This window comes from Leptidea sinapis, chromosome 32, assembly GCF_905404315.1.
Source record: "Leptidea sinapis chromosome 32, ilLepSina1.1, whole genome shotgun sequence".
Taxonomy (NCBI): Eukaryota; Metazoa; Arthropoda; class Insecta; order Lepidoptera; family Pieridae; genus Leptidea; species Leptidea sinapis.
In genome coordinates this window covers 5,731,723-5,758,501 of record NC_066296.1, presented here as the reverse complement: position 1 = coordinate 5,758,501, position 26,779 = coordinate 5,731,723, and the positions used below count along the sequence as shown (strand labels likewise).

The window sequence follows — 26,779 nt, the reverse complement described above, 5'->3', positions numbered from 1 at the left end:
AACAGATGTATACCTATTATAGTTTTGTCACTATTATTCTTAATCCTAAATTGGCATATTTGTAAAATTATTTGTAAGTCTATTGTAATGGTATATAGAGCTGTTGGATTATTAGTAAATAAATAAATAAATAACTTATCTCGGACAGCGACCAGTCTCTGCGGCGTATTGCGTGATACTTAATTGTTTTGTCTCCCCAAGATTGCTTAGCGGCCGTGCAAATCGTGTGTATGTGTGCGTGCGCTCGGGCGCTCTAGTATGAAGTTAGAGTACTGTTCTATTACTGTGGCTCACGTACATAATACAAGCTCGAGATAGCACACAAGTTTCATAATGAGTTATTGTAACGTTAAGCACAAAACAATGTAAATTAACAACACGTTGAGATAAAAAGGCATTTATTTTCTGAAAATTTCTTTATAATGAAATTCCTTTAGAATTCTTTTTGATGTCATTTCTAATATACTAGACACTACTACCGCTTCGAAAACAAATGGCACAAGAAGAAGCGGCGCAAGAAACTCTCCCAGCATTTTTTTGCGTTTTTTTTAATCAAATACACAATATTGTATTGAGATGGTAGTGTCATGACACTTGGCGGTTGAGAGCACAGCCTCCAAGCCACTGCTTTCAAGCCTACAGCCTGCCCTTGATCTTATGTTACACAATATCAATTAACTGTTTACTGAAATATTTGAATACAATGCGATGCTACTACACTCAGTCGAACTAATGAATTACAAGTACTTACAATACAAGTACTTACAGTAAGTACAATAAATAACTATACGTCCCATTCGTCTATAAAAGGTCGTCAAAAATGCCCCGAGCGGCGTTGTATATACATATACATAAACTTATAGAGATAACATTAAAACATTCATTCAAATTAATACATTTCTTCGTGGAAGTTCTATTTATTGCATCTCGGACACGAACCCGAGGCGATAACATTTTGTTTTAGCAATTTAAATGTAATTATTTAGCACAACGATTAAATCAAATCAAATCATTTATTAATAACATCATGTTACAAGTCAAAAAACAAAAATAGTTCAATTTAATATTCTAATTATCATTTTAAATAGGTAGGAAAGTCCTACCTCACACTAATACAGTATTGTGTAATTATATATTGTTGTGTATATAAAGTAAATAAATATTTTTTACGTATTCTAAAATAAGTTTTATCTAGTCAAATAACTGGCATCTCCTCAACTGAGTAAAACGTATGTTCGAGAAGCCATTTTCGAAGATGTGTCTTAAAGACCGTTGTGGAAGTTGTATCTTTCTTGATCGAGTTCGGTAGCCTGTTATACACAGATGGACCCATTATGTATACTGGACCCATTATGTATACTAAAAACATCAAGTAAGTTACAAAATTTTGTCACCAGTCACCTGATGATTAGCACTACTCATAATTTCTTGCAACGCCAGAGGAATTACATATTCTAATAGAATCGTGTATATTAAAATGGCAATAATTATATTTATATATTTTTTTTCTTGAGATTGATTCCTATGCAATTATTCTTGATGTTGATTAAATAGATTGTATCACTCAATGCTATGTTATCATCGCCATCTTCATACTTTTGTGCACAATCAAAGGAATACGAGAATGAAGATTTAGTTGCTTTTAAAAACATTTAAGGAATGCTCCTAAAATTCCTCTAGAAATGCAAGAGGTATATGTATCAGGTGATGTAAAAGTTGAGAACTTGAGACCTTTAAAGCGTACTCAAACAACTGAGCAACCTTACTAACGTAAAACTTAGCTGAGTGTAATAAAACGCGAACTTGACTTTTGCATTGGCTTGTCTAAGTTTTACGTAGGTAAAGTCTGCGCAATGTCTAAGTACGCTTTACACACTCTACTAGAAACGAGCAATTAATCTATGGGATGTTATTAATCTTTGTTAAGATGTCTTACCATAACATAGTCGACATTTCGTGAATTAAAGTTTAAATCCGCATAGTCAGCGTGTCAAGGACGAGATTTCATTAGATTCGTTGCTGCGAGTAGAATATAGTCAGCAGCGTGTGAACCCCATTGTAGTTGTGCGACATAAGCGAAGATTGCCATTACCAATCCTGCTTTACGACGCCATTTTGATTAGTCTTATGTTCGTGAACAATTTGAAACGAATTACCGACTAAATGGCTGCAGTAATCTTCGGTTATATCTTTTGCTTAAGGTCGACAACTTTTTTCCAATTGAGCAAGATTATAATCATCAGAAAAAATGCGTAATTTACCATCAAAGACCTTACATTTTATACTAATACGGCTTTAAGTGACAATAATTCACTATGAAGTTGCAGATGGAATGTATTAATATTGTAACTGGTGACGACCCTTTCTTCTCTCGCTTATCTGCTGCCTTTGTTCGCAAATTGCACGTTCTTTTGAACAAACCTTATTTTCTAATTTGATATTTTTATTTATTTATTTAGAGACTTAAAAAAGTGAACACCATTTACACCATAACTTATAGACCAAAGCATTAGACTAAAACTTAAGGCTGGTGATTGCCACTGGCAGCCCAATTAGACCTGAGCCTGTGCTAGGGCTGTCCAAAAATCCTCGGCCTAATTGTTAAAAAATTAAATATTAAAGTTTTCTAATTTAATCTAAAATTTTAATCTTATGAATTATTTACCTAACTAAACTTAATTGTTATTAGTTTTATTTGGATTATCATGCATATATATGAAACAATAAGAAAAGTTATAAAAAAAAAAGAATAATATACATAAAATATAAGTAATATTAGTGCAACAGTGTTATTGTATTAAGTTTGAAGTATAGTTACTTGTACATAGTAAATATGATATATTGTTGGAGATGTCCATGGGTGGTTTCCTCACCACTCTCCATCCCGTGAACCTCATCCCCGTTTGCTACCTCACATAAAAATATACCTATTCTAATGTCAATACGATATAGGTATATTTTAAATTTATATTTTACTTTCTAGTAGAATGTTAGAAGTCGGTAATAAAGTTTTTGCAAAAAAAAAGTTAAACAGTGAAATTTAGGCATTAATTTACCTACAGTTCAATATTTTAAATGAACTTCTTTTCTGAGAAACCAAGAGGTTCATTCTGTATGTTTATAATAGGGTTCGAATGAAATATATGGATGTTTGTTTACGGGTCATGGATGTTGGTATTATGTATTTATCACAGTATTTATGGATGTTTAAGTATGTATATCGTATTAAATATATCGTTGTCTTGCAACCATAGTACAGGCTAGTTTGAAGCAAAATAATTAGTGTAAAATGTGTCAATATTATAATTTATCAAAAAAGAATAATGTATAGATGAGGTTTATTGATAAAATAAATCTTGATTAGCACCGGAACAAAACGACCTTAAGATAATTTTGCAATTATGAGACAATTTCAAAACAATAGCTATCTGCCTTGAATTTAATTCTTACTTTAATGCGACTTTTAATAAGAGTTTAGTAACTAACTAGAAAATATTTATTCTGCATTTGTTTACTAGTAGGTACTCGACATCGAAGAACAGTTTAATAAACTTTAAAATTAAGGTCGTCAAATAACTTTTTCTTTATTCGAAGGAAGTAATGTTTTCTTTATTTTCAATGTTCATCCTTCAAAACACAGTTGGAAAAGTAACGCCTAAGACAACTAAGCATCCTATTAATATTTACATTAATTATATCAATATTTTTCCTTATAGGACTAGAACAAGTCTGCAATTAAAAGACGCTTTGAACTTAACAAGATGGGTTTAAGAATGTGTTCAATGTTATATTGCAAGTACTGATAATTATAAATATATTTATGCTAATTAGTTATAATAACATGCCGGAACCATTTTATGTGATAAGTTTAATTATGTATTCTCGGACCATGACTATAATATTTACATACATCTTAATATATATAAATTACGTGTCACGTTGTTTGTCCGCGATGGACTCCTAAACTAATGAACGGATTTTAATGGGGATTACTTCATGGAGTGCAGTTTAGTCCAACTTGAGAGATAGGATAGTTTTTATTTCGATTTGGGACCCATAATTATTTTTATTTCCAATATTTGTTTTGTATGGACATATTTTCTTTGAGAGAATTTATTGACACACGGTTTGACAGTTCTGCTGTGAAACAATTTCGTTTCAACAGTGGTTTCAACAACAGCGAGCATATTTTAAGAAATAATTCTTGATGTTACGATATATTTTTAACGAATTCATAAAAAAGCATTCTATTATTTATTATGTACAGAACGTCTGTCGGGTCAGCTAGTAATATGTAAAATATAGTCAGTTTAGTGTATTTAATGATAAGATATACTGACCATACAAAACTATGTCGAAGCTCATGTGGTAAGACGACATTTTTACGCCGATTCTATCCAGCAAAATGAACCTAGTGAGAAGACTCGGTAGAATTACTTAATCTTTTATGTTAGTGTATTGAAGAACTAGTGAAATATCGTGCATAAATAGTGAAACTAACATGTACTAAGTGTAAAGAACACAAGAACATAGTGTATTTTTCTTAATAGAGAAAAACCTATGGTCACTTTCTTAGTTTTAGTAGACTTGGTAAATTAAGTTAAAACTAAATTACTTATTATTTTAAAAGTGCTCAGTGTTACCCTACTTGAAAAAAAATATATTTTAGTGAAGTTCATTACCAGATGTGCATAAAGTTTGCCCTGTGCTTCCTCGGGGCATAAAAAGAATAGGGAAGTCCCAGGCAAGGGAGTCGTAAGACGCGACTTAGGGCATTTACCAGTGGGAGGCTCCTTTACACAGGATGCCGGCTAGATTATGGGTGCCACAACGGCGCCTATTTCTGAAGGGCGCTGTAGCTAGTGAAATTATCTACTGGGTAAATGAAACTTAACAAAACTCATAACATAAGTCTTACTAATAAACGCAGGGTTATATTTCTATTATTACATATAGCGTTATGTCTGTTATGTAATTCTGTAGTGGCAAAGGTAAGATAAGGACAAAAAGTTTTAAACTTGAAATAACTTTACTTCGCGTTTATAAGTAACACAGCTTATATGTGAAGGCGACGAGCGCAATTGTAGTGATGCTCAGATTTCATTTTTCATAAAAAAAACCACAAGATATTGTCGCGTAGCAACGCTTCGACGTACAAGAAGAGAGTTACGTTCCGGACGTTTTTTCCCGGTAGGGTACCCCTCCACATCCTCTCATAAGGAACTTCGTTGCAATAATCTTACCTGACACCCGGTGTCCACGTCTGCATAGTACCCAGAAGGTCTGCCCACGCAGGTGAACCTGGTTGCAGGCACCTGTACGCGACTGCCTGCCTGTAATAAAAATTAGCAATTAGAATCCTATTATTTAATAACTCAAAACATATTAAACACATTGATCAAGAATTATTAAGAACGCTTAGTGCCTTTCGCGTTCAGTACAACAATGGTTTCAGGCTGATGTTGGGGCTGCCCCGCTTTTGCAGTGCTTCGGCAATGTTCGCGGATGCGGGGGTGGACGGCTTCCATGCCATCCAACACAAAAGAACCGCGTGATTGCTGAAGAGGTTGCTGGTTAGACCTAACATCACTCGTCATCACCATTGCTAGTCATTATGATGCGCCAATTATAAAGGCATTTATGCGGCTTCATGTGCCTGTTTAGTTATAATTATACTAACATAATTCAGGATATTTTACTAATAATTAGAATGGATTCTTTTGTGTATTTAATTATTATTATTATTAATTACTTTCTTTTTAATTGTTATTATCACATATCTTAATTTTTTGTCTGTAATTTAAATAAAATCAAATTAAACTCAACAATGTAATGTAATTTAAGTTAAGATTGTTTGTAGATCTGTGGTTGAAATGCCTGAAAATAAATGATTTATTATTATTATTATAAAATTAAGGATGTATGAATTTTTGGACAGATCAAGCTAAACTAAGCTGTACCTAATTAAAATCAAAACAATATAAGTATTTCAGTAATACGTTGATGTATACTCGTAGACTACGTAAGTCACACGTAAATTATCAGACTATGAGAATTTATTACAAAGTTTTATCTTCCATGATACATTGGAGCATTGTATATTATGAATTCTTTCATTTTAAGTTATGTTACAGTTCACCAGCCTCTTTTTTTATGGAATAGGAGGACAAACGAGCGTACGGGTGACCTGGTGTTAAGTGATCACCGCCGCCCACATTCTCTTGCAATACCAGATGAATCACAAGAGCGTTGCCGGCCTCTACCTGTCGCTATAACTGTACAAAACAAAATTTTAAATGATCTTAAAGTCGTATTTGTTAAATCTCCTAAACAACTTGGCCTATTCGAAATCCGCAGAATCTTGGCAGATTTTAAATTCAAATATGTTTATACAGAATAAGATTTTAAAATCACCTGAACTTCAAAATCTGGAATTTTTACAGGGTGGTTTTTTGAGAAGGGCGATAATGGCCAAATCGGAAACTTCCCAAAGATTGATCCTCATCAGCAACAGAGTCCATTGGAGATATAAAACAGGATGTAATTTTTTTGAAAAATCATTCGGGTCGATTTCTGTCAAAAGTTGAAGAATATTTAAAAAACTAAATATGTATGCAGTTATTTGTTTCTTATAAAGGGAGGGCATGACTCCTTTCACGACTTTTCTCTAAGTTTTACAGGTTCCGACTTGGCCATTACCGCCGCTTCTCTAAAAACTACCCTGTATATCATCATGGTTAAAGATAAACCTGAATTGTATGTATTTACTTTTATTTTCAAGTGTCACGTGGGTACAGGAATAAATTTTATTGTATTTTTAACCGACTTCAAAAAGGAGGAGATTCTCAATTCGATCGGTATTTTTATATGTATTTACACCGATTACTCTGAGATTTATGATTCTGTTTACGAAATTCTTCTATAATAGTTCGATGTGGAATAGATATAGCCATTAGGTCCCATAAAAATTTTACATTGTTTGGCCTAGTAGGTAGTTTTTATGTTATGAACATTTTTTATGAAAATTTTTGTTTACGTGGATGATATAATTGTTTTTTGTGTACGGAGATTTTAATTCAGGTTAATCATTGTTATTAACTGACACTAAAAATAAAAAATAAACGTATAAAAAAACCGACTTCAAAAACTGAAAAGTATCAAATAACTAAAAATTTTATTTAATATACCTCTTATGCAAACGTTTACCTTTAATATTGATAAAATACTATTATTAGTCTGTGCTACATATTGATAGCTTTGATGTCGGTGCCAAGCCAAATGTAATAGTAAGTACCTACACTCGCCACGCGTGACTTTGAGCGGGATAGCCACGCAGTGACCAGACAACCTTATTAACTTCAGTAAGTAAGCCGTTTATAATATTAAGTTTCATTTTGTTTAGAGCTTGGCACCGAGTTAAAACCTATTAATAGGTAGCAGATATAAATAATAGTATTTTATTAATATTGAAGGTAAAGGTTTGCATAAGATGTGTATGAAATTAAATTTTTAGTTATTTGATACTTTTCAGTTTTTGAAGTCGGTTTGTTTAAACGTAGTTTTTTTTGTTGCATATGGATGCAGTCCTAGTCGCCCTAAGGTCGACGGAAGTAATAAACGACTGTTTCGGAGTGTCTTAGAATTATCAAGTTTATTTTTACGTGTAACAAGCGTTTTAGATTAATCGCCAATTCACAAAAACAAATGACAAATAAAAAAAAAGTCGGTTTTTTTAAACGTAGGTTATTTTTTATTTTTTACGTTTTAGTGTCAGTTAATAATAATATATAACCAACCTGAATGAAAACTCCAAATAAAAGCCAAATACAAATACAATTATGTCATCCAGGTAGACAAAAATTTTCATAAAAATGCTCAAAAAATTAAAACTGCTGGGCCGAACTATGTCAAATTTTTATAAGACCAAATGGCATCTATTTCGCATCCAACAAAAGCAGAATTACATCTCAGAGTAATCGGTGTTCATACATAAAAAAAATACCGATCGAATTGATAACCACCGCCTTTTTGAAGTCGGTTAATGAATGCAATATACCACATTAGGTTACCAAAGAGTTCTAAAATTGAAATTCAAAAAAAGTTTCCATTAGCAATGTTTCTAACTGGCCAGTTCTAAACATTTTCAGTGTTACCCACGTACTATATTTACGACTAAATGTATCCGGAATAGTCTTGATCTATTTTCAAGTTATTATCTCTTATCTAATTCGAAGGCTTCCGCGCACGTAACCCGTAACCCACGAGTGTTACGAAACGCATAATTGTTATTTAGTTTGTGATAGAGTCTAACTACGGGTGAGAGATAGCTACAATACTTAGTACTCGTAGTCAATTGTTGTATCTGAGAGATACATGTGATAGAGTAACCAATACTATTATACAATGTCTAGCTACCGCCGGTTACAATATACTTTTAAATCAATTGTAGTTTGTATTAAATCATTTTGTTATTAAGTTAAAAAAACCAGTGGGAAGCTCCTTTGCACAGGAAGCCGGCTAGATTATGGGTACCACAACGGCGCCTATTTCTGCCGTGAAGCAGTAATGTGTAAACATTACTGTGTTTCGGTCTGAAGGGCGCCGTAGCTAGTGAAATTACTGGGCAAATGAGACTTAACATCTTATGTCACAAGGTGACGAGTGCAATTGTTCTGCCACTCAGAATTTTTGGGTTTTTCAAGAATCCTGAGCGGCAGTGCATTGGTATGGGTAGGGCATATCAATTACCATCTGAGCGGAACGTCCTGCTCGTCTCATCCCTTATTTTCTTAAAAAAATATAATATCAATAATGAAATATAGTATAATTTAATATCTAAGGCACTAAGCACCAGACATATTACATAAAATCATACGATGAACTTTAGCTGCATGAAATGATAAAGATGGAATGCACTACCATGAATAGTCAATTAAACCACAAACCTTTAAGTTCTTATTCAAACAACTCACCTCCATCTCGAATGTAACTCGATAATACATCACCTGTCATTGCGTTGTTCGTTATGACTTCTTGATGAGACTTTAACTAATTTATTTTAGATTAAATGTTAAAAATTACAATGTAACCTTTGATTCAAATCAAATCAAAATCACTTTATTCATGTAGGTCACGGAAATGACACTCACGAATGTCAAAAAAAATATTTCATCTTATTGAATCTACTGCTACTTCGTAAAGGGTTGAGCTAATGAGAAGAAGTAGCAAGAAACTCATTGCCACTCTTTTAAATCAAGATTTACATTTCCATTGTTTTACAAATCATTACAATATAATATGTAAAGTGATGCAACAAACATACTCAAACGTCAAATAGTAAATGCCTTACACGAGTAAGTCAAAAAAGTAAATGTAAATTAATACAGAACAAAAGTTATTGAGTACAGTAGATGCATCCACACACAACTTATATAAATAAAGGTAATCTGTGAGCTTATGAAAATTCATAAGGGATTATTTATAGGCTCGGCTTCAGATTCTTAAAAGTTATACATATATATATATATATATGTGTGTGTGTGTGTGTGTATATATAAAAATAACAGGATCATCCTAGCACCACAAGCAGCGCCCGTTCCAGAGCATGACGCATGAGCCAGCTATCGCCGCCCTCAACCATATTTTAGGGAAGGGAACGACCCGTCCCATGTCGCCGCCACAAGCAGTTACATTTAAGCGATTAATTTAAATCTCCATAAATGATTATAAGTACGTGCATTTGATTATTTTTTTTTTACTAATATTCTTTTTTGTACAATCGAGTTTATAAGTATACTATCGTTAATATATTTTCACCTACAGTAAGTAAAAATTACATGCTGCAGAAGAGGGCTATCTGTGCTATATAGTCCTCAAGAATCATTGAGAGCAAAATTTTAAGAAATAAATATGTTGACTGTTGCCTCTCAATATATTCTTGATAATATTATGTACATAGGCACATAAGTGAATTTGCTAGAAACTGTCATAACCATAACATTAACACCAGGAACATACATAAACTAATAACTAAGCTGAGTTATAATTTTTTTGTGGTGCGATGTGATATGCTTTTACAACAAGATCCCAGAAAATGTTCAAAACAAAAGTGTTACGAAATTCAAAAGAATTGTTACAATACGTTTGTGTGGTAAAGGTTACTATAACAAGAATGACTTTCTTAATGATACCACAGGGCACAGATTGGGAATGGAGTGACCCCTATAAGGCTATTAAATAATAAATTTTACTGTACGATATTCATTGTAACCATATTTTTATGAAAAATATTTTGGAATAGGTTTTTGACTTTATACTTTCGACTATATGTGATATTATTTTAAATAAAAATATTTAAATTTGAAGTGTATGTTGTTATTCATTTTCCAGTGTGAATGACTTTGCTCGTGTATTTTCCAGCAAATTCAATTCAAATAATATTATCAAAAAAACTGATGAAGATAACATTAATTTACGTGAATTGACATTGTTTTATCAATGTTTGTAAAGTTTTATAACCTTAACCGGTTTTAGTAAAATAATTATCTCCGTCGATTAATTAATCTCGATAAAGCATAAAAGGGCAATGTACTGTTTGACTTACCAATGCCAAAGCTAGAGCCATTAATATATAAAATATAAATTAATGGCAGAAATTGTATTGTAGTTTTTCTATATGCTTAATATTATTTTCCATTTAAGTAGTATTATATTTATCTATTCAGCGTTTTTCTAGTTTGATGAAAAATAACAATTCGTCGCCTTCAAAATTTCTAGTATGTCTAGAAACGTTTCGTGTTCACAGTTAATAATTAATAAAAATGAAATATTTAATTTGCTCAGAACCCTGTGTTATTTAAAAACAATGTTTGTGAGTGAAAGAAAAAGATTAGAAATTTCGACCGTTATTATAAAATACATATTATTACATTTTAGTCTGGTTCCATTCGCAGTTTTAAAAATCTGCTAATGCAGTCTTATCATCATCATCATCAGCCGGAAGACGTCTACAGCTGGCCAAAGGCCTCCCGCAAAGATCTCCACGACGACGGTTGGAGTATCCAACGTTCAGATGGTCGCTCCATCTTGTGGGGGCCTACCAACACTGCGTCTTCCGGTACGTGGTCGCAAGGACCATTCTTGGTTATTGAACATGTTGTTGTTAAGGGGCTTCACTAACTTCTCAAGAATGGTATTTTGATACACTTGTGCCGATGTTTTGATACCTTTTACATAAAAGTATGGCTCAGTTACTCCTTCATAGCTAATACCCCACCAAACCACCACTGTAGTCGGATAGTGCCCACGTTGCATTCTATCTACTAATTGGGAAGCTTCCTTATATCTTTGAGCAAAAATAATGGCATTATCTTTTGTTAAATTGTTGCTCAATTGTAAAAAAAAAAATTTAACAACATTTTTCTGTGACATCCCTTTGCGTACCGCTTCAGTAGTTGTTTCGATTTTACCACTCTTTACACCTATTCTTTTTTAAATTATCAGTTAAGAAAAGATCAGTATGTCTCTTATAGGCTGCAAGTCCTCAGTCATCTTTTAAAATACGCGACATGGTTGTAGGTGCTATTTTCATCTCCCGAGATAAAATCTTTTGCTTTCGGACAGAATTTCTTCGAATTATTTCCCTTAATGCTTTGACCACCTTTTTCGTTCGATTCTTTCGTTTCTTTTTTTGTCACAAACAGAGGAGGTCTCATTTTACCCATTAGTAGCCCGGGACACAAACATTTCACTAATACCAAGCGTATGGAGAGTTTTAAAAATTGCATTTGGCTCCATACCTACTTTGTGTAATGCAATAACAGCGATTCTTTATCACCCAACTCCATTTTTATATCGCAAGATATTGTACAACGTATTGGCGGCAAAATGATAAAACTCAATGAACAATCATATACAAATGACAGATTCCAAATTCAAATGTAATATTTTGTTTACTTTTAATTGTAACAATATTTATGGCCAGACTAAGTATATTATTAGAATTCCCGGTAGTAAATATAAAATTCCATTAGATGGCCATACAAAATCTAAGACTTAGTTCCCCATGTTATCGTGCGCTAAGTTATAGGACCGTATTTGCTCTATATAATTCATTACGCAACCCTACGGCTTGTTTTATTTGTAACATCATTCATAGCAGGTGCTACATTATTCCGTAACATGCGTACTATCAATATACTCACCAAGAAACAATTGGCTAAGTTATTCACAAACGCGGTTACAAAACAATGGGCAAAAATTCAATTCCTGTTTATCTCTATATCGGTTTACCAACGATTGGGAAATTGGAGCAAAGCCTTGTGACCGCGTGTTACTTACTTTATCTACACCCATGCTTTAAATCCTCTATTAAAGTTTCTGAAGCAGTTAGCTTATTGCCAACATTAAAACACCCAATGTCCTAATAACCATCATCCAAACGAGTGTTGTTATGTTGTACTAAATTTCATAACAACACTCCCTTTTTTCCATCCCTTCATGCGCAAAGAGTTTCAACTGACAGCCACATTCTTATTGCTTGATGCGTGGTGTGTGTATGAATTTCAAAAAAAGAACATTTTCGTTTACCCGCGTTCCACACTACCAGAACGTCGCGCGCCGTAAAACAAAAGTAGGTTATTCGAATCCCCGCCATTTTTCTTCGATAATTTTATTGTTTTGTTTACAAAAAATTAGCGATTCAAATTTTGACAGCACACCGCCAGATATTTTAAACGCTGTAAAAGAACATAATATTCAAGTGAATTTTAGTAATTCCACTAAATGTAAATTACTACTAAAATAAATAATTCTTTCATAAATACTTAGTTTATTTGTATAATATAATCAGTAATGGATGATATTAGGTTACTACTAGGACTGGCTGTTTTAATGTTAGCAGTAAGCTAACTGTTTCAGGAACTTTTAGAGAATTCAAATTCTGGGTGTAGATAGTCTTGTATGCAACTGTTGATAATTAGGTATTAAAACACTCATGTGATATTATTATCACACACCCACATTCGTGTTTTGATACCCCTTATTACACAACAGTTGCATAAATAACTATTACTGATATCTTCTTATTCCAATTTATATATTTCGTTTACTAATAATACTATTACAAAGATATACATGCTTCAAGATTCTATCGCATTGTCCTTTTCCACCATTCATTCGTCGTACGAACCAGGGATAATCGCAATACTATCATGCAAATATAGAAATTGTCTCGTATTACGCCTACCTATGCTTATAACGCTGTTTCATATTACGCGACTTCAAATGCATATAACGCGGGGATTTCTAACATAAATTGCTCTACTGTGAAATTTATAATGAATTGTACAGTTGTGTCAATTGTCTAACTACAAAATTAAATTATTTTATAAAATTTGTGTAATAAAAATAACATAAATAAAATAGTAATACTAGGCAAACAATTGGAAATACTTGTTACGAATTGTGATTAGTTATTAGTATTACTAATTACGAGGTCATAAAAACACGTTATATAGAATAACCCGTATAAAGCTTGTTCCTGTTACGCGAAACCCCTCTACCGCGGTATAGGAGGCATCACTTGTTTGGAAACGCACTATGACCAAATTGACGAAAACATAAATTTTATCGTGCAATGAATTCTATTGGTTAGTTTGATCCCTGTGGATGATAATACTCCACATTCGTTCGCATGAATATTTACTCTTAATAATATAATATAAAAAAACAATTACAGTAAATCACGCTTAACACGATGTCACAGGGTCCCAACCAACAACGTGTTTATAACATATAAGACAGAAAGCATATTATGCGGGATAGTGACATAAAACGTACTACATTATAAATAATTAAATTAATATATAGTGTAATTGTAATTACGTTATTTAAAGTGATCACTTATATTGGTTTGATAGGAAGGCTTTGATGTAATAACATGATTTTCAGCATAATTTAACTTTAGTGCATCTTTGCTTTGATTTAAAGAAGCTGCAAGGTGTCAAAATCACTAACAGCTGCTAATGTCCGGGTTAATGACAAAATCGGAATTGACTCCTTTTCGTCTTTATCATTCTCACTCAGGGCTCCTTTCCACTGGCGTAAAATGGCGTATTATGCGAAGAATCATATAAAGCGGTATTTAAATCCACTTTACTCAGTCCGTCTAGGCAGTGCTAGACGGGACGCGACCGCGTATTTAATACACTCACCCGATTGGTCCGAAACTTGTAGGTACAAACACCGATTAATTGTGAGTAAATCAAATTTAAATAAATATAGTTATTAATGACTCATAAAAGTTTGAATTATTCAATTTGTTAATAAGTCCTTCAAACCATTGACTTGATAGTTAACGGTTCGAAGGACCACCCGTGGTGAGCCACGGTATCCCCGGTTCAATCCGTTATTATTGAGAGGACGATCTTGATCCACTTTTGAAAAAAATGTGTTCTTTTTACCCGTAGCAGAGCGTAGATACACAGAGCTTTAATTACAAATTTATTTAAATACAAATAATACGCAAAAAGACTTTTTTTCCACCTTTTACGCTCGTTTGACTTCATCTTCAAGGAAAGTATCGCCAGTGCTCGAAATCAAAATCAGTAAGAGGCTCCTTTGCGCAGGATACCGACTAGATTATGATAACGGCGACTATTTTTACCGTGAAGCAGTAATGTGTAAGCATTATTGTGTTTCATCATTCAGTAAATTATCACCAAATCATGATTGCACTTGTCGTGAACTATATTATTCAACTAAAAATCTCGAATTTTGAAGGTATACATTACCAGAGATACAAAAGATACAAAATCTAAAAATAATATAAAGGCAATGACAAAACTATCAATGTTGTTTAGCACAATAATAACTAAAAATAACGTAACCCAATTGCAAATAACTCACTGAAATGAAAAGAGAAATCAATTGCAGACAAATTATAAGTTATTATCGTATTTTTTACAAAGACTACTGAATGTTATATTCAACGAAAACGTTTAATGTCTTTCATGCTAAACATAATAATTATTTAGACTTATATTTTATCGATTTAGTCCAGAAGAAGTCCATTATTAACTATCACGATCGAAATAACGATGTCCTAAATGTCACTTTTTGTCCACATTCTTATGTTAAAACAATTCTTGAACTAGACCAAAAAAGTAAAAGTGATATTTTAAGTAATATTAGCGAATCTTTTGTTGCATTTGATTCGATAAATCTAATTTATTGTTGGCTAAGAGTCGCGAAATTGTGAAATAATGGCTCGTAAACACCTACGCAAGAGAAATATTGTTGTCGTTTATGTAAATGTATCACAATTTACTAAATATCGCTTGGAAACAGACAGCAAAGTTTTACTTTTAATGACATGTGGTAACATGAAATTCCCGCGACTTATTATATCTATTATAAAATAATGTTTCGCGCAACAACAATAGCGGATACAATATCATGCAGTTAGTATGATTTAATTTTTTAGCCAGTCTGTTATACTATTTGTGCTTTATATGACAGCTAAGATCGACTGATGCTAAGAGAGTACAGACAAGAACAGATAGAGTACAGATAAAAAGGTAAAAGGGATAACTAAGTTCAAAAAAGTTCAAAACATTATGTTGAGAGAAAAGAAAGAGAAATATACCAAAATTATAACCGAATGGTACCCCAGAGAAAGCAGGCGAAGCAGAGGAAGACAGACAAAGAGATGTGAAGATGATTTTAAGAAAGGTCCAGAATGGTTACGTATAGCAAAAGATAGAGGCAAGTGGAAAGCCTTAGAGGAAGGCTTTATCGAAAGACAAGCGGGTGCAAGGGGAGAATAACCGAATGCCGACGATAGCACCCAGTTAAATTAAGTTAATGATATTTCGTTAAACTTTTAATATGTTTTGTTAATTAAGTTAAAAACAACAGCAATAAAGGCTTATTTTATTTAAGATCATTTGATGCTAAGAGAATGAATATTATCAGAATATAAAGAATATGCTGAATCAAATTTGTCATATTTACCTTAACAGAATCGTAAAGAGTTATCATTTTAAAAGTGGTTATGGTAATTACCAGTGACGAACCGCTCGTCCTTGTAAACAAACCAATTAGTTCAAAATGGCTATTATGGGTACGTTCTAGTGAACAAACCTCATTTTCAATATAACTGTATGGGAAATGTTTGAGACTGAATAGCTTTTGATCCCGTCCACCAAATAGAAAACAAACTCATATAACAGAGTCAGAGTCACTTTTGTGACACGTACTATTCTACTTCTATGAGGAATTTACTTTGGAAATCTGATTTACTACGGGCGAAATAGCACTTGATTTGGCCCTGAAACTATCTGTGATGGGTCCTCATAATTGACTCTTACCTATGTTTAAAAAAGTGCAGTAAACTCTGCACTAACACTCCGGACTAAACCCACTCCAATACCAACCTCCCAAGCTACTTTACAAACTATAACCATTAATATAGTCGGAAAAAGTATGGGCTTTGTAAAGTAAAATCTGTATTAAATATCAAGAGGACGAGACGAGCAGGACGTTGAGCCGATAGTAATTGGCACTACAATTTCGCTCGTCACCTTGAGATATAAGATGTCTCATTTGCCTAGTGATTTCACTAGCTACGGCAGACACAGAACAGACCAAAACACAGTAATGTTTACATATAACTGCTTCACGGCAGAAATAGGCGCCGTTGTGGTACCCATAATATAGCCGGCGTCCTGTGCAAAGGAGCCCTCCCACTGCTAACATTTGAGAGTTCAATGAAGCAAACTGTTATAATATTAGATGGTCTAAGTTGAAGTTTATGCAAATATCTATCGGTACTCTGTGGTTTGAGTGGAAATAGACAGACCTTCAAATAGTGCCCACGCCTATCTCAAAGGCTGCCAACTTACCCGTTACTTCTTCGTTGTTGCGAAAGGGCCATAGATTTTTACAAATTAATAGGTTACAGTCATAACCAGTACAAGAGCACCGAAAGTTGGATGGTAATTGGTAAGAGTATTATTCCAATATTGTATCGTAAATTAAATGAGTGACACAGTTGATATTTCTAAAACCTAACTATGTGAAACTTATCGGTGTCAACCATTAAAGGTAACCATCATTAGACAATTATTTACCTATGTGAGGCTCTTTTGCACAGCATGCCGGCTAGATTATGCGTACGACAACGGCGCCTTTTTCTGCCGTGACGCAGTAATGTGTAAACATTATTTTGTTCCGGTCTGAAGGGCGCCGTAGCTAGTGAAATTGCTGGGTAAACGAGACTTAACTTCATATTATGTCTCAAGGAGACGAGCGCAGTTGTGCAACAGTTTTGCAAGACTCCTGAGTGGCACTGCATTATGCAGGGCGTATTAAAAACCATCAGCTGAACGTCCTGCTCGTCTCGTTCCTTATTGTCATAAAAAAAACGACATTACTCTAGACGCTTTGTAAGCCATTAGGCAATGAAACTCTTCAAAACAATTCAACTTTTAACGATTACATCAATTTCTCCAACATAAAAATGTCATGATATTTAAAGGAATCGATCGAAACTTTAATAATAAGGTAATATGCCAACATATAAAGAAATGACTATGCTTAGTGTTCAAAGACAAAATAAACTCAAAAAGAATTAGATGAAAGCAGGAAAGCAGACATAGACTACACCATTAAAAACTTCACTGTAAATGGGCTGGTCACCTGATTTAAAATGAAAAAGAGTAATAGGCCAATATTACACATTTGTATTTAGTAACCACTTCGGGAATGAAAGAAATATATAGAAAAACAAACAACAAGGTAGATAATACGATGACATTAAATTCCCTGCAGGAACACTGTGGCACAGAGCAACATACGATGGGTCCTATCAACCTTGGAGATGTTGAGAGATGGGAGAGATCTACTAGACGGCAAGCCACTCAACCGGTGTGGAAAAAAACAGAATATTAAAGTAAAGAGTGATTGAAGTGATACAAAATTGGTAAAGCTTAAATTCGAAATTTATTAAAATCCTCGCACGATAAGATCGGGGACGAATCGCCATATTAGTGACGTCTATGTCAGATCAATCAAAGCACCGTTTGCAAAGTACCGACTGCAACTGACGTTAGGCAGAACGTGGAAAGGTTAAGTCCCCGTTCCAACGTACGGGGGTTGTATTTTAATAAATATTCTCCTTATTTAAATATATTTTAGATATATTTTACTTTTTTTTTACTTTGCATGTTAGCAACAAATTGATGTACGCAGCCATAACACTGGAAACTATTAAGCAAGAAATGAAATAATTCAGTAGAAGCTATCAGAGTAGACATAGCAGTCACAGAAACTAAATTGCTATTAAACTACTGGATCCTGGGAGCCTTAATTCTTATTATCTAGGCTGAAGCATCACAGTATTCAGGGACTCGCAGCAAGATCCACGAACAAGGATTGAGAGACTTCTCACTGGAAAAGCCTCTCCAAATACAACACTAAAATACAGTCATATTCAGTCAGCACATAAAAATACTTACCTACACGTTCCTACACTCCATTGAAGCAATAGGGTTGTCAGGCTATTTTTTCTAACCAACTTTAAAAAAGGACGAGGTTCTCATTTCGATTGTATTTTTGGAATGAAGTTCTTTATGGGGCGTTGCGGAGCGTAAACTGATGAACGCAGATATAAACTGGAAACTTTTAATCAAGAAATAGAACAATTCAGTAGAAGGTACTAGAGTAGACTTAATAGTCACAGAAACGAAATTTTTATTAAAATATCCTTGGAGCCTTAAATTCTAGGCTCAAGCGCCACAGTATTCAGGGACTCGCAGCAAAATTCGTGGACAATGATTGAGAGACTTCTCACTGGAAAAGCCTCTCTAAATACAAAACCAAAATACAGTCATATTCAGTCAGAATATTGGATCATTGTTGAAAGACAGATTGCCAAGAAGTAGAATACAGAAAAAAAAAATTTTTAAGTTTATATGTACAAATGGAAAATAAATATGATTCATGGCGCCAAATGTGAGGAGCTCATTAATAACAAGGTCAGACCCACGTAATATGATATCGCAATATAAATCTTTTCGGCGGAACAAAACTATTTATTACAATTAGGACATAGATGGTATGTTTGTAGGTTTGTCCACGCCTACTTTACGGTTGTATCAACCTATTTACTGAGTCATAATACTTTTTTTTTAATAAAAATAAGGGACGAGACAAGCAGGACATTCAGTTGAAGGTAACTGATACGTCTTGCCCATTACAATGCAGTGCCACTCAGGATTCTTGAACAACCCAAATATTCTGAGCGGCACTACAATTGCGCTCGTCACCTTGAGACATATGATGTTAAGTCTCATTTGCCCAGTAATTTCACTAGCTAGGGCGCCCTTCAGACCGAAACAATAATGTTTACATATTTCTGCTTCACGGCAGAAATAGACGCCGTTTTGGTACCCATAAGCTAGCCTCCAACTGGTTAGTGATGGTGCACTTTTTTATGGAAGTAGAGGGCAAACGAGCTTACCGGTCATCTGATGGGATCTCTTGTAAGAACAGAGGAATCACAAGATTGTTGCCGATCTTATAAAGCGTCAAATAAACATACAGAAGAAATTCGAAAACCGTAAGCATATTGGTTCGTGGCGGGCGAGGATCGAACCGAGTGTCCGTGTTAAGAGTAAATTGTGCACGAGGTGAATTTATATTTAACTGATACCTAGATTGTTAAAATTCACATAGATACTCTGCAATCGGGTACCACTATATTTTCCTTACTATTTTTTTACGAATATTTAACCCCAAAATTTCACTCCACTCCACTCAACATAGTTTTTTATTGTCTAAAATACGTTAGGATAAAACGTCATCTGTCAAGGCCGCCTGGCCAAATTAGTAACAATAAAATGCTATAACAATGAAATCATCAAAGTAAATAATATCTATAAATAATAGCCATATATTATGGTTAATTATTCAAATGTGCTAAGTCTATATTATATTTCACTACCATAAAAGGTTAACCTAAGGTTTATCGAGCTTATTTGTTTAACAAGTGGGAGGCGTCTTTACAGAGCATGACGGAGAAGTGGGCACCACACCAGTGCCTTTTTCTACTTTCTAGCTGGCATGTCTCACTCCCCGTGTAAATATCAAAATCGTAAGTACGCGCCAGGGGGGTGCAACATCCCTACATTGGCACATGAAAAAAATTTGCATTGAAAGTGCTGCCACCTATTCTAGTAGGTACGCTGCAACTTCACCACGATGGCGATAATTTAACATACATGATAGATGGATAGATGGAGCTAGTGAGGTAGTGATATAGTGATAAAGCAAAAAATTCACTTTACTTGCTTATTAAAGACTTGACTATCGTGTTGTGATCATTCAATGGCTCTCCTTATTTAAAGGTGACTGCTGAACTTAATAAACGAATAATAATTTCCACCCACACAAAACAAACATCAATATTCATTCATTACGGTCTACAACAATAGTAAAAACTATAAACATAATTAGCGCCATTTAGCGACGGTACGCTAAGAGCGTAAAAATAACGCAGCGCCATCTCTTGGCCTGGGTACACTGATTTTACTAAATAAAAACATGAGTTGCACATCTATCTCTAGTATATAGTGTATTATCTATGGTACGCGCGGCGGCCACATCAACGGGGCTATCCAGTAGGGACTCACGAGCTGACAGTAATGCAAGAGCCAGAGCTGTTTTCGTCACCTACTTCACAGATGCAACCGATCTTTTAAAATTGGTGAAAAAAAAACAAATCATATTAAAGGTCATATTTTTTTTATTAAATATTTTTTTTTAAATTTGGATCGCAATAATAATGATTGCATACTTATTTATATTATAGAAAAATCTGAGCTATTATTATAAGACGGTAGGTACAGTTTTAGGTGAATAAGACAACCCTAACGTTATCAGAAGAGGTAAGAGTCACGCGATAGAAAGAGAGGAAACTTGTAGATGAATAAAAATGTAGGTTAATAGCGCTGTGCGATCTGAATTGCACCTTATTGTATGTTCGCAAGAGTCGCTATTTCTCTAATTGAATTTGCTGAGTGCGCCTTCTGTACTTGTACACTTCCATATTCTTTGACCGTAGTTTGGTCGTAGCCGTAGTGGTCAGACATTATTGTGTTTCAGTTTGAAGGGCAATATAGCTAGCATCACTTGCCATAAGGTGAACATTTTACTGGTCTTTTTACATTTATCTCATAAAAAAAACTTTTTATTATTTCCCAATATTGTCTTGAATATACTATTGAACATAAGATACTGATTTGTTTTTGAATTAAAGTGCGACAGTCGAAGAATGCTTATTTCCTTGTCTTCTATATGGATGTCAACAGGCTATGGATCACAACTTATAATGCCTACTACTAGGCTAAGTCGAGGTAGTAAGTCTTTTGTGGGGCGATGTATATGTTTTTACAACAAGATCCCAGAAAATGTTCAAAACAAAAGTATTACGTTATTCAAAAGAATTGTTAAAAAATGTGTGTGTTAGGTTATAGGTTACTATAACATACATAACATTTTAATGATACCACAGATTGGGAATGGAGCGACCGCCCTCAGGCTACTAAACATTAAGTTTAATTGTTCAATATTACTTTGTAAACATATTTTTTGATGAAAAAAAATCCCGCTGAGATTGTTCCGCCCATTCTTCTCAGATCTGAGGCATTCGTTTTGGAATGGGTGATAGGTAGTTTTTGACTTTCAATAAGTGATGTCACATCCTATTTTGGATAAAAATATTTTAAATTTGAACGAATATTTCACGAATAAAATAAAACGAAAAATTAGAACTACGCAGAGAGCAATAGAAAGAAGCATATTGAAAATAAGTAGAATTCAAAAAATCAGGCAAAGAGCAAAAAAAAAAGATGCTCTGACCATCGCATTGAAACTAAATTGGCAATGGGCCAGTCATATACCACGACACACAGACAAGAGATGGACGAAACAGACAACGAAATGGAAAGGACCAGTGGGCACTAGAAAAGTTGGAAGATCGTGTAGGAGGTGGGCTGATGTTGTGATCATTGGAAAAGACTGGCTAATATTGGACAAAGACCGTATAGTTTGGAAGAAAATGGAGGAGGCCTTCAACCAAAGAGTTGAATTAAATTATGAAAATTAAAACATTAATTATTAAGAAATCGATAAAGACTTACTCACATAAAACTGTTTCTCTTTTTTAATCCTTATAATATTAGACTTAATAAGTTGAAGTTAAGATTCAAACTTTTGAAGTTAAGATTACTAACAAAAATTATAGGTTTTTTTTTAATTTTAATTTAGTATGGGAATTTAAGGCTTTTTTATTTTATTAATCGAAGAGTAATTAATGATCCAATATACGAACTTCATCAACTACACCTCCACCTAAGGACATCTGTAATACCAGATGTTTTAGAGATTTGGTCTTTGAGCTGAGAGTGTACTATTATATTAAAGGTCCTTAAGTGTTATAGCATCTTTTTGTAAACTACAAATTAATTAAATTAATTGAAACTGGTTTGATGCAATCTATCGGTCCATTTGAAATACGAATTAAGAAAAATAAATCTTTAGAACGAGGTCGATTTACCGTCAAAGCCTCACACTATAATATCTAAATGTCAGCCACAGAGTTTTTAATAACAGTTTAGTAGACAGCAAAACTATCATTTTAAAATATATCATATTAAAATTACTAGCTGACCCGACAGACGTTGTTCTATACATAATAAATAAAATACTGTTTAGTTATGAATTTGTTAATTTCGTAAAATCAAGAACTATTTCATAAAATATGCTCCCTGTTGTTATAATGAAATTGTTTCACAGCAGAACTTTCAAACCGTGCGTCAACAAATTCTCTCATAGAAAATATGTTCACACAAATAAATATTGGAAATAAAGATAATCATTTGTCCCAAATCGAAATAAAAACTGTTATATCTCTCAAGTTGGACTAAACTGCACTCCATGAAGCAATTCCCATTTGAATCCGTGCGTTAGTTTAGGAGTTCACTACAAAACCAACATCAGGACACTGGATTTATATTTGTTTATTAAGATTAATTAAAATTATTATCTTATATTCACGGTAGGATTTTTTATGAAATAGGAGGACAAACTTGGTACAAGTCAACTAATATGAAGTGATCACTCCGTCCACATTCTCCTGTAAAACCAGGAGTCACAGGTGTATTGCCGGCCTTTGAAACAAAAGTGTTTGTATGTAAAACGAAAGTTGTATCGTCCTTGAAATACCGCGCCAATAGAGGGTTACCATCCGTCCGGTATAATCCGAATATGTCCGGACTTTTACTGTGTTTTACAAAAAAGTTAAACATGTGTTGAACACTTATTTTAAAAAAAAATCTATAACAAATCGGTGTCTTTCTTTTGTTTAGCGTTCATCAATCTTTTGACATTGCTTATATTTAATCACGAGTCGAAGCATGTCTAAAGTGGATAGATCATATGATTAGGGAAGATTTAGATTTTAAGATGACAGTAACCAAGCGAGGATATATCCAGTAATCGAGTATATTAAAAAATGATTTAAATGTCCTTCTTTTGCGGTATTTTGGTTTTAGCTGATGGTCTTGTTACCAATGCTCTAAATAAATAAATCTAAAAAAATAATTATATGATGACAGATAGATGACAGCTTGCAAAAATTGTTCCGTTCCTTCAATTGCTCCAGGAGCCCTATTAACAAAATAGATTGCCGTTGAACAGCTTGGGCGATATAAGAAGAAAGAAAGAAAGAAAAAATATTTATTTATAAACACACACACAAATAACAAAAAACAATTAATAATATAAAAAAAAAATTTATATAAAACGTGTGGTGTTGCAACACAAATGTGATGCAACGCTGATCTTCTGTGGCCCCCGCGTGACATTTGACTTCAGGGGGACACCTCGCCTGAACGAAATTGACTTTACTTATTAACATAAATAACAGTTACTACTAAACTTAAGAACTAGAAAAAAACATACAGATCATAAAAGTAATTACAAATTAGAACAAAATCAAAGTCATAACAAATAATAAAATAAAACAAAATTAAAAGCTCCTAGTCTATTTAAATGCAACTAAAGCTGGAATACTGACTTTGATGTTCATTTAAGAGATATTTTTTCATTTTTAATTTAAAGAAATTAACTGATAATGAGGCTTTGTAAGGTGGTGGAATATTGTTCCAGCACTTAGTTGCATTATAACTAAAACTATCTTTGAAGGCAGCAGTATGATGCCGACTAATAGATAAAAGACCGTATAGAGCCGCTCTGGTGTGGTACAAGGTATTCGTGTTGCTCAACCAGTTCAATTTTTTATATAAATATGCGGGAGCCTTAGAGGTGACCACATTGAAAAGTAGAGTTGCGAAATGCTGGCGTCTTCTATACTCCATATTTAAAACTTTATGCTTGATCAGATACGGAGTTATGTGACTTCGTGGAGGAATGTCCCAACAATACCTCGCGCAAGCGTTTTGATAGACATCGCCTTGTCTGATTCCCCGTTGCAGATGGATAGGCTTCGCGATCTGATCCTGAAGACGGACTGACATGGTGGCACTTCAACGCTTCGATATATCGGTAATCAATGTAGCTCTGGAGAGACTGAAGCACCGCCCAGGTCTCAATTGATTCAAAGGCTTTCTCATAGTCCACGAACGCCAAGCATAGTGGTTGGTTATACTCTTCCATCGTCTGTATATTATTATACAAGTGCTGACCCGTTCTTGTTGTTATTCGTTGGTTTTCTTTGTGCTCTACTTCCTCCCTGTACACTCGTGTTTACTAAGGCAAACTCCCACAGTTTGCTTGGGCCTCAGCGTTCTACATATGTTAATACAGTGTTTCTGCACGCATGCGCAGTACAAAGCTTGAGAAAAGGCATAACAACAACCGTGGTGTTTTGTATACATTTACGTATTATACGTTTGTAGAGATTTTTATCATTTATAAAATAAAATTCTTCATCATTTTTGAAGGTTGCACTTCTTCCACGTGTTAATTGCACACATGTTTTTTTCTAGTCTATGGTCAGATGATAAGCAGTAATAACCCAGACGTAATAGTTACAAAATGTAAATAACAACGGCTGCATGGGCGGCTCTTTATGATGTGTGTCGTCATATGTTGACGGACAACTTTGCATATCATGTGACCCGAACAAAGGTCACTTGGTTTTAAGCTTGCTAGCTGCAAACGCGAAGATATACGGCCGCTTTTAATATTAGATTTCCAAGAATCCAGATTTTGTTTAATCGATCCTGAATCTAAATTTCAATATCGGAATTATAAATTTTCAAATCTATAAAGTTTATTAAAAGCTTATCTGGTACTGTTGAATATCAAGCTCCAGTTGTGGCTTCTGGTGGTCTTGAATTAAAATACCTTGTTTCACAAAAGGACTGTATTACGTAATTAATAGATGCAAGTTAATCTAATGCTAGCGTTAGTGCATGTGCGCGCGGGTCAAGTTCTTAAGGCGACTGCTTCCGCCGTCGGCCTCGGTGCGAGCGCCGCTCCGCCACGAACGCAAGCCCCCACTCTCGCCGATGAGACGACAGGAACAGGTACATATTATATACTTGTTAACGCTTAGAACGTGAATAGGCCCAAGCGAAATGAAGCAGTTTCAATGTGGACGTTTATGACCACATACGCTTCCCGCTGTGTTAGTGTCATTCAATCCAAAAAATGTGCGCAAAATTTAATTGAAATATTACTAACTGTGCAGTGAGTACCACAAAGCATCTTATAATAAAAATTATGATAAGAAAATCACATTTCACACCCAAATACTACTACTACTACAAACTTTTAATTTAACCTAATACATTCGTCAAAACAGCAAAATATTTTGTAAACAAAACAGACGCCATTAAAGCCAGCTATAAAAGTACTATATACCCCGAGTTCCTCCACTGGGATAGTTTTTTGTGTTTATTGCTATATATTGAAAGGCTATAATGTACGACGCCACATGATGTTATAAGTATTCAAAGTCAAAGTCAAATTCTCTTAATTCAATTAGGCTTAAACTAAGCGCTTTGAATAGTCACTATAAATATTTCTTTTAAATTACTGAATTTACCATATGTTTGGAAAAAGTTGAGCTCGTGAGAACATTAACGGTCACTCTTTTTAACCGACTTCAAAAAAGGAGGAGGTTCTCAATACGTCGGTATGTTTTTGAAGTGAAGCTTCTTTATCGCCGTATGAGAGAAATTTTATGCAAATCGTCACGGTTACGCGCCATTTGGTTTTTTTTATCCAAGATGGCCGCCGCTCAAATTTATGATTGCAACAATATTGATATCGAATCCGAGGTTCTCGAGGCTGCAGAGAACGAATTTGGGAACATTTTGTAATCCAAGATGGCCGCTGCGCAAATTTTTGATTTCAACGATTTTAGTTCCATGTGGCACAACAATTTTCAACGTAGCCATCTTGGATTTAAAAAATGATCTCAAATTCGTTCTCTGCTCCCTCGAGGACCTCGGATACGATATCCATATTGTTGAAATCATAAATTTGAGCGGCGACCATCTTGGATTTCAAAAATGATCCCAAATTCGTTATCTGCACCCTCGAGAACCTCGGATACGTTATCCATATTGTTGGAATCATAAATTTGAGCGGCGACCATCTTGGATTTCAAAAATGATCCCAAATTCGTTATCTGCACCCTCGAGAACCTCGGATACGATATCCATATTGTTGGAATCATAAATTTGAG

General features: G+C 34.1%; 1 protein-coding gene across 2 annotated transcripts in view; it reads right to left on the bottom strand.

Annotated features, from left to right (window-relative positions):
- Positions 1-26,779, bottom strand: part of LOC126974442 (uncharacterized) — a 72,729-nt gene that overhangs the window by 21,330 nt on the left and 24,620 nt on the right. For both annotated transcript variants that reach the window (XM_050821934.1, XM_050821935.1), the window contains exon 3: positions 5,244-5,333. In XM_050821934.1, the coding sequence (XP_050677891.1) occupies positions 5,244-5,333 (90 nt within the window). The remainder of the gene's footprint in view (positions 1-5,243; positions 5,334-26,779) is intronic.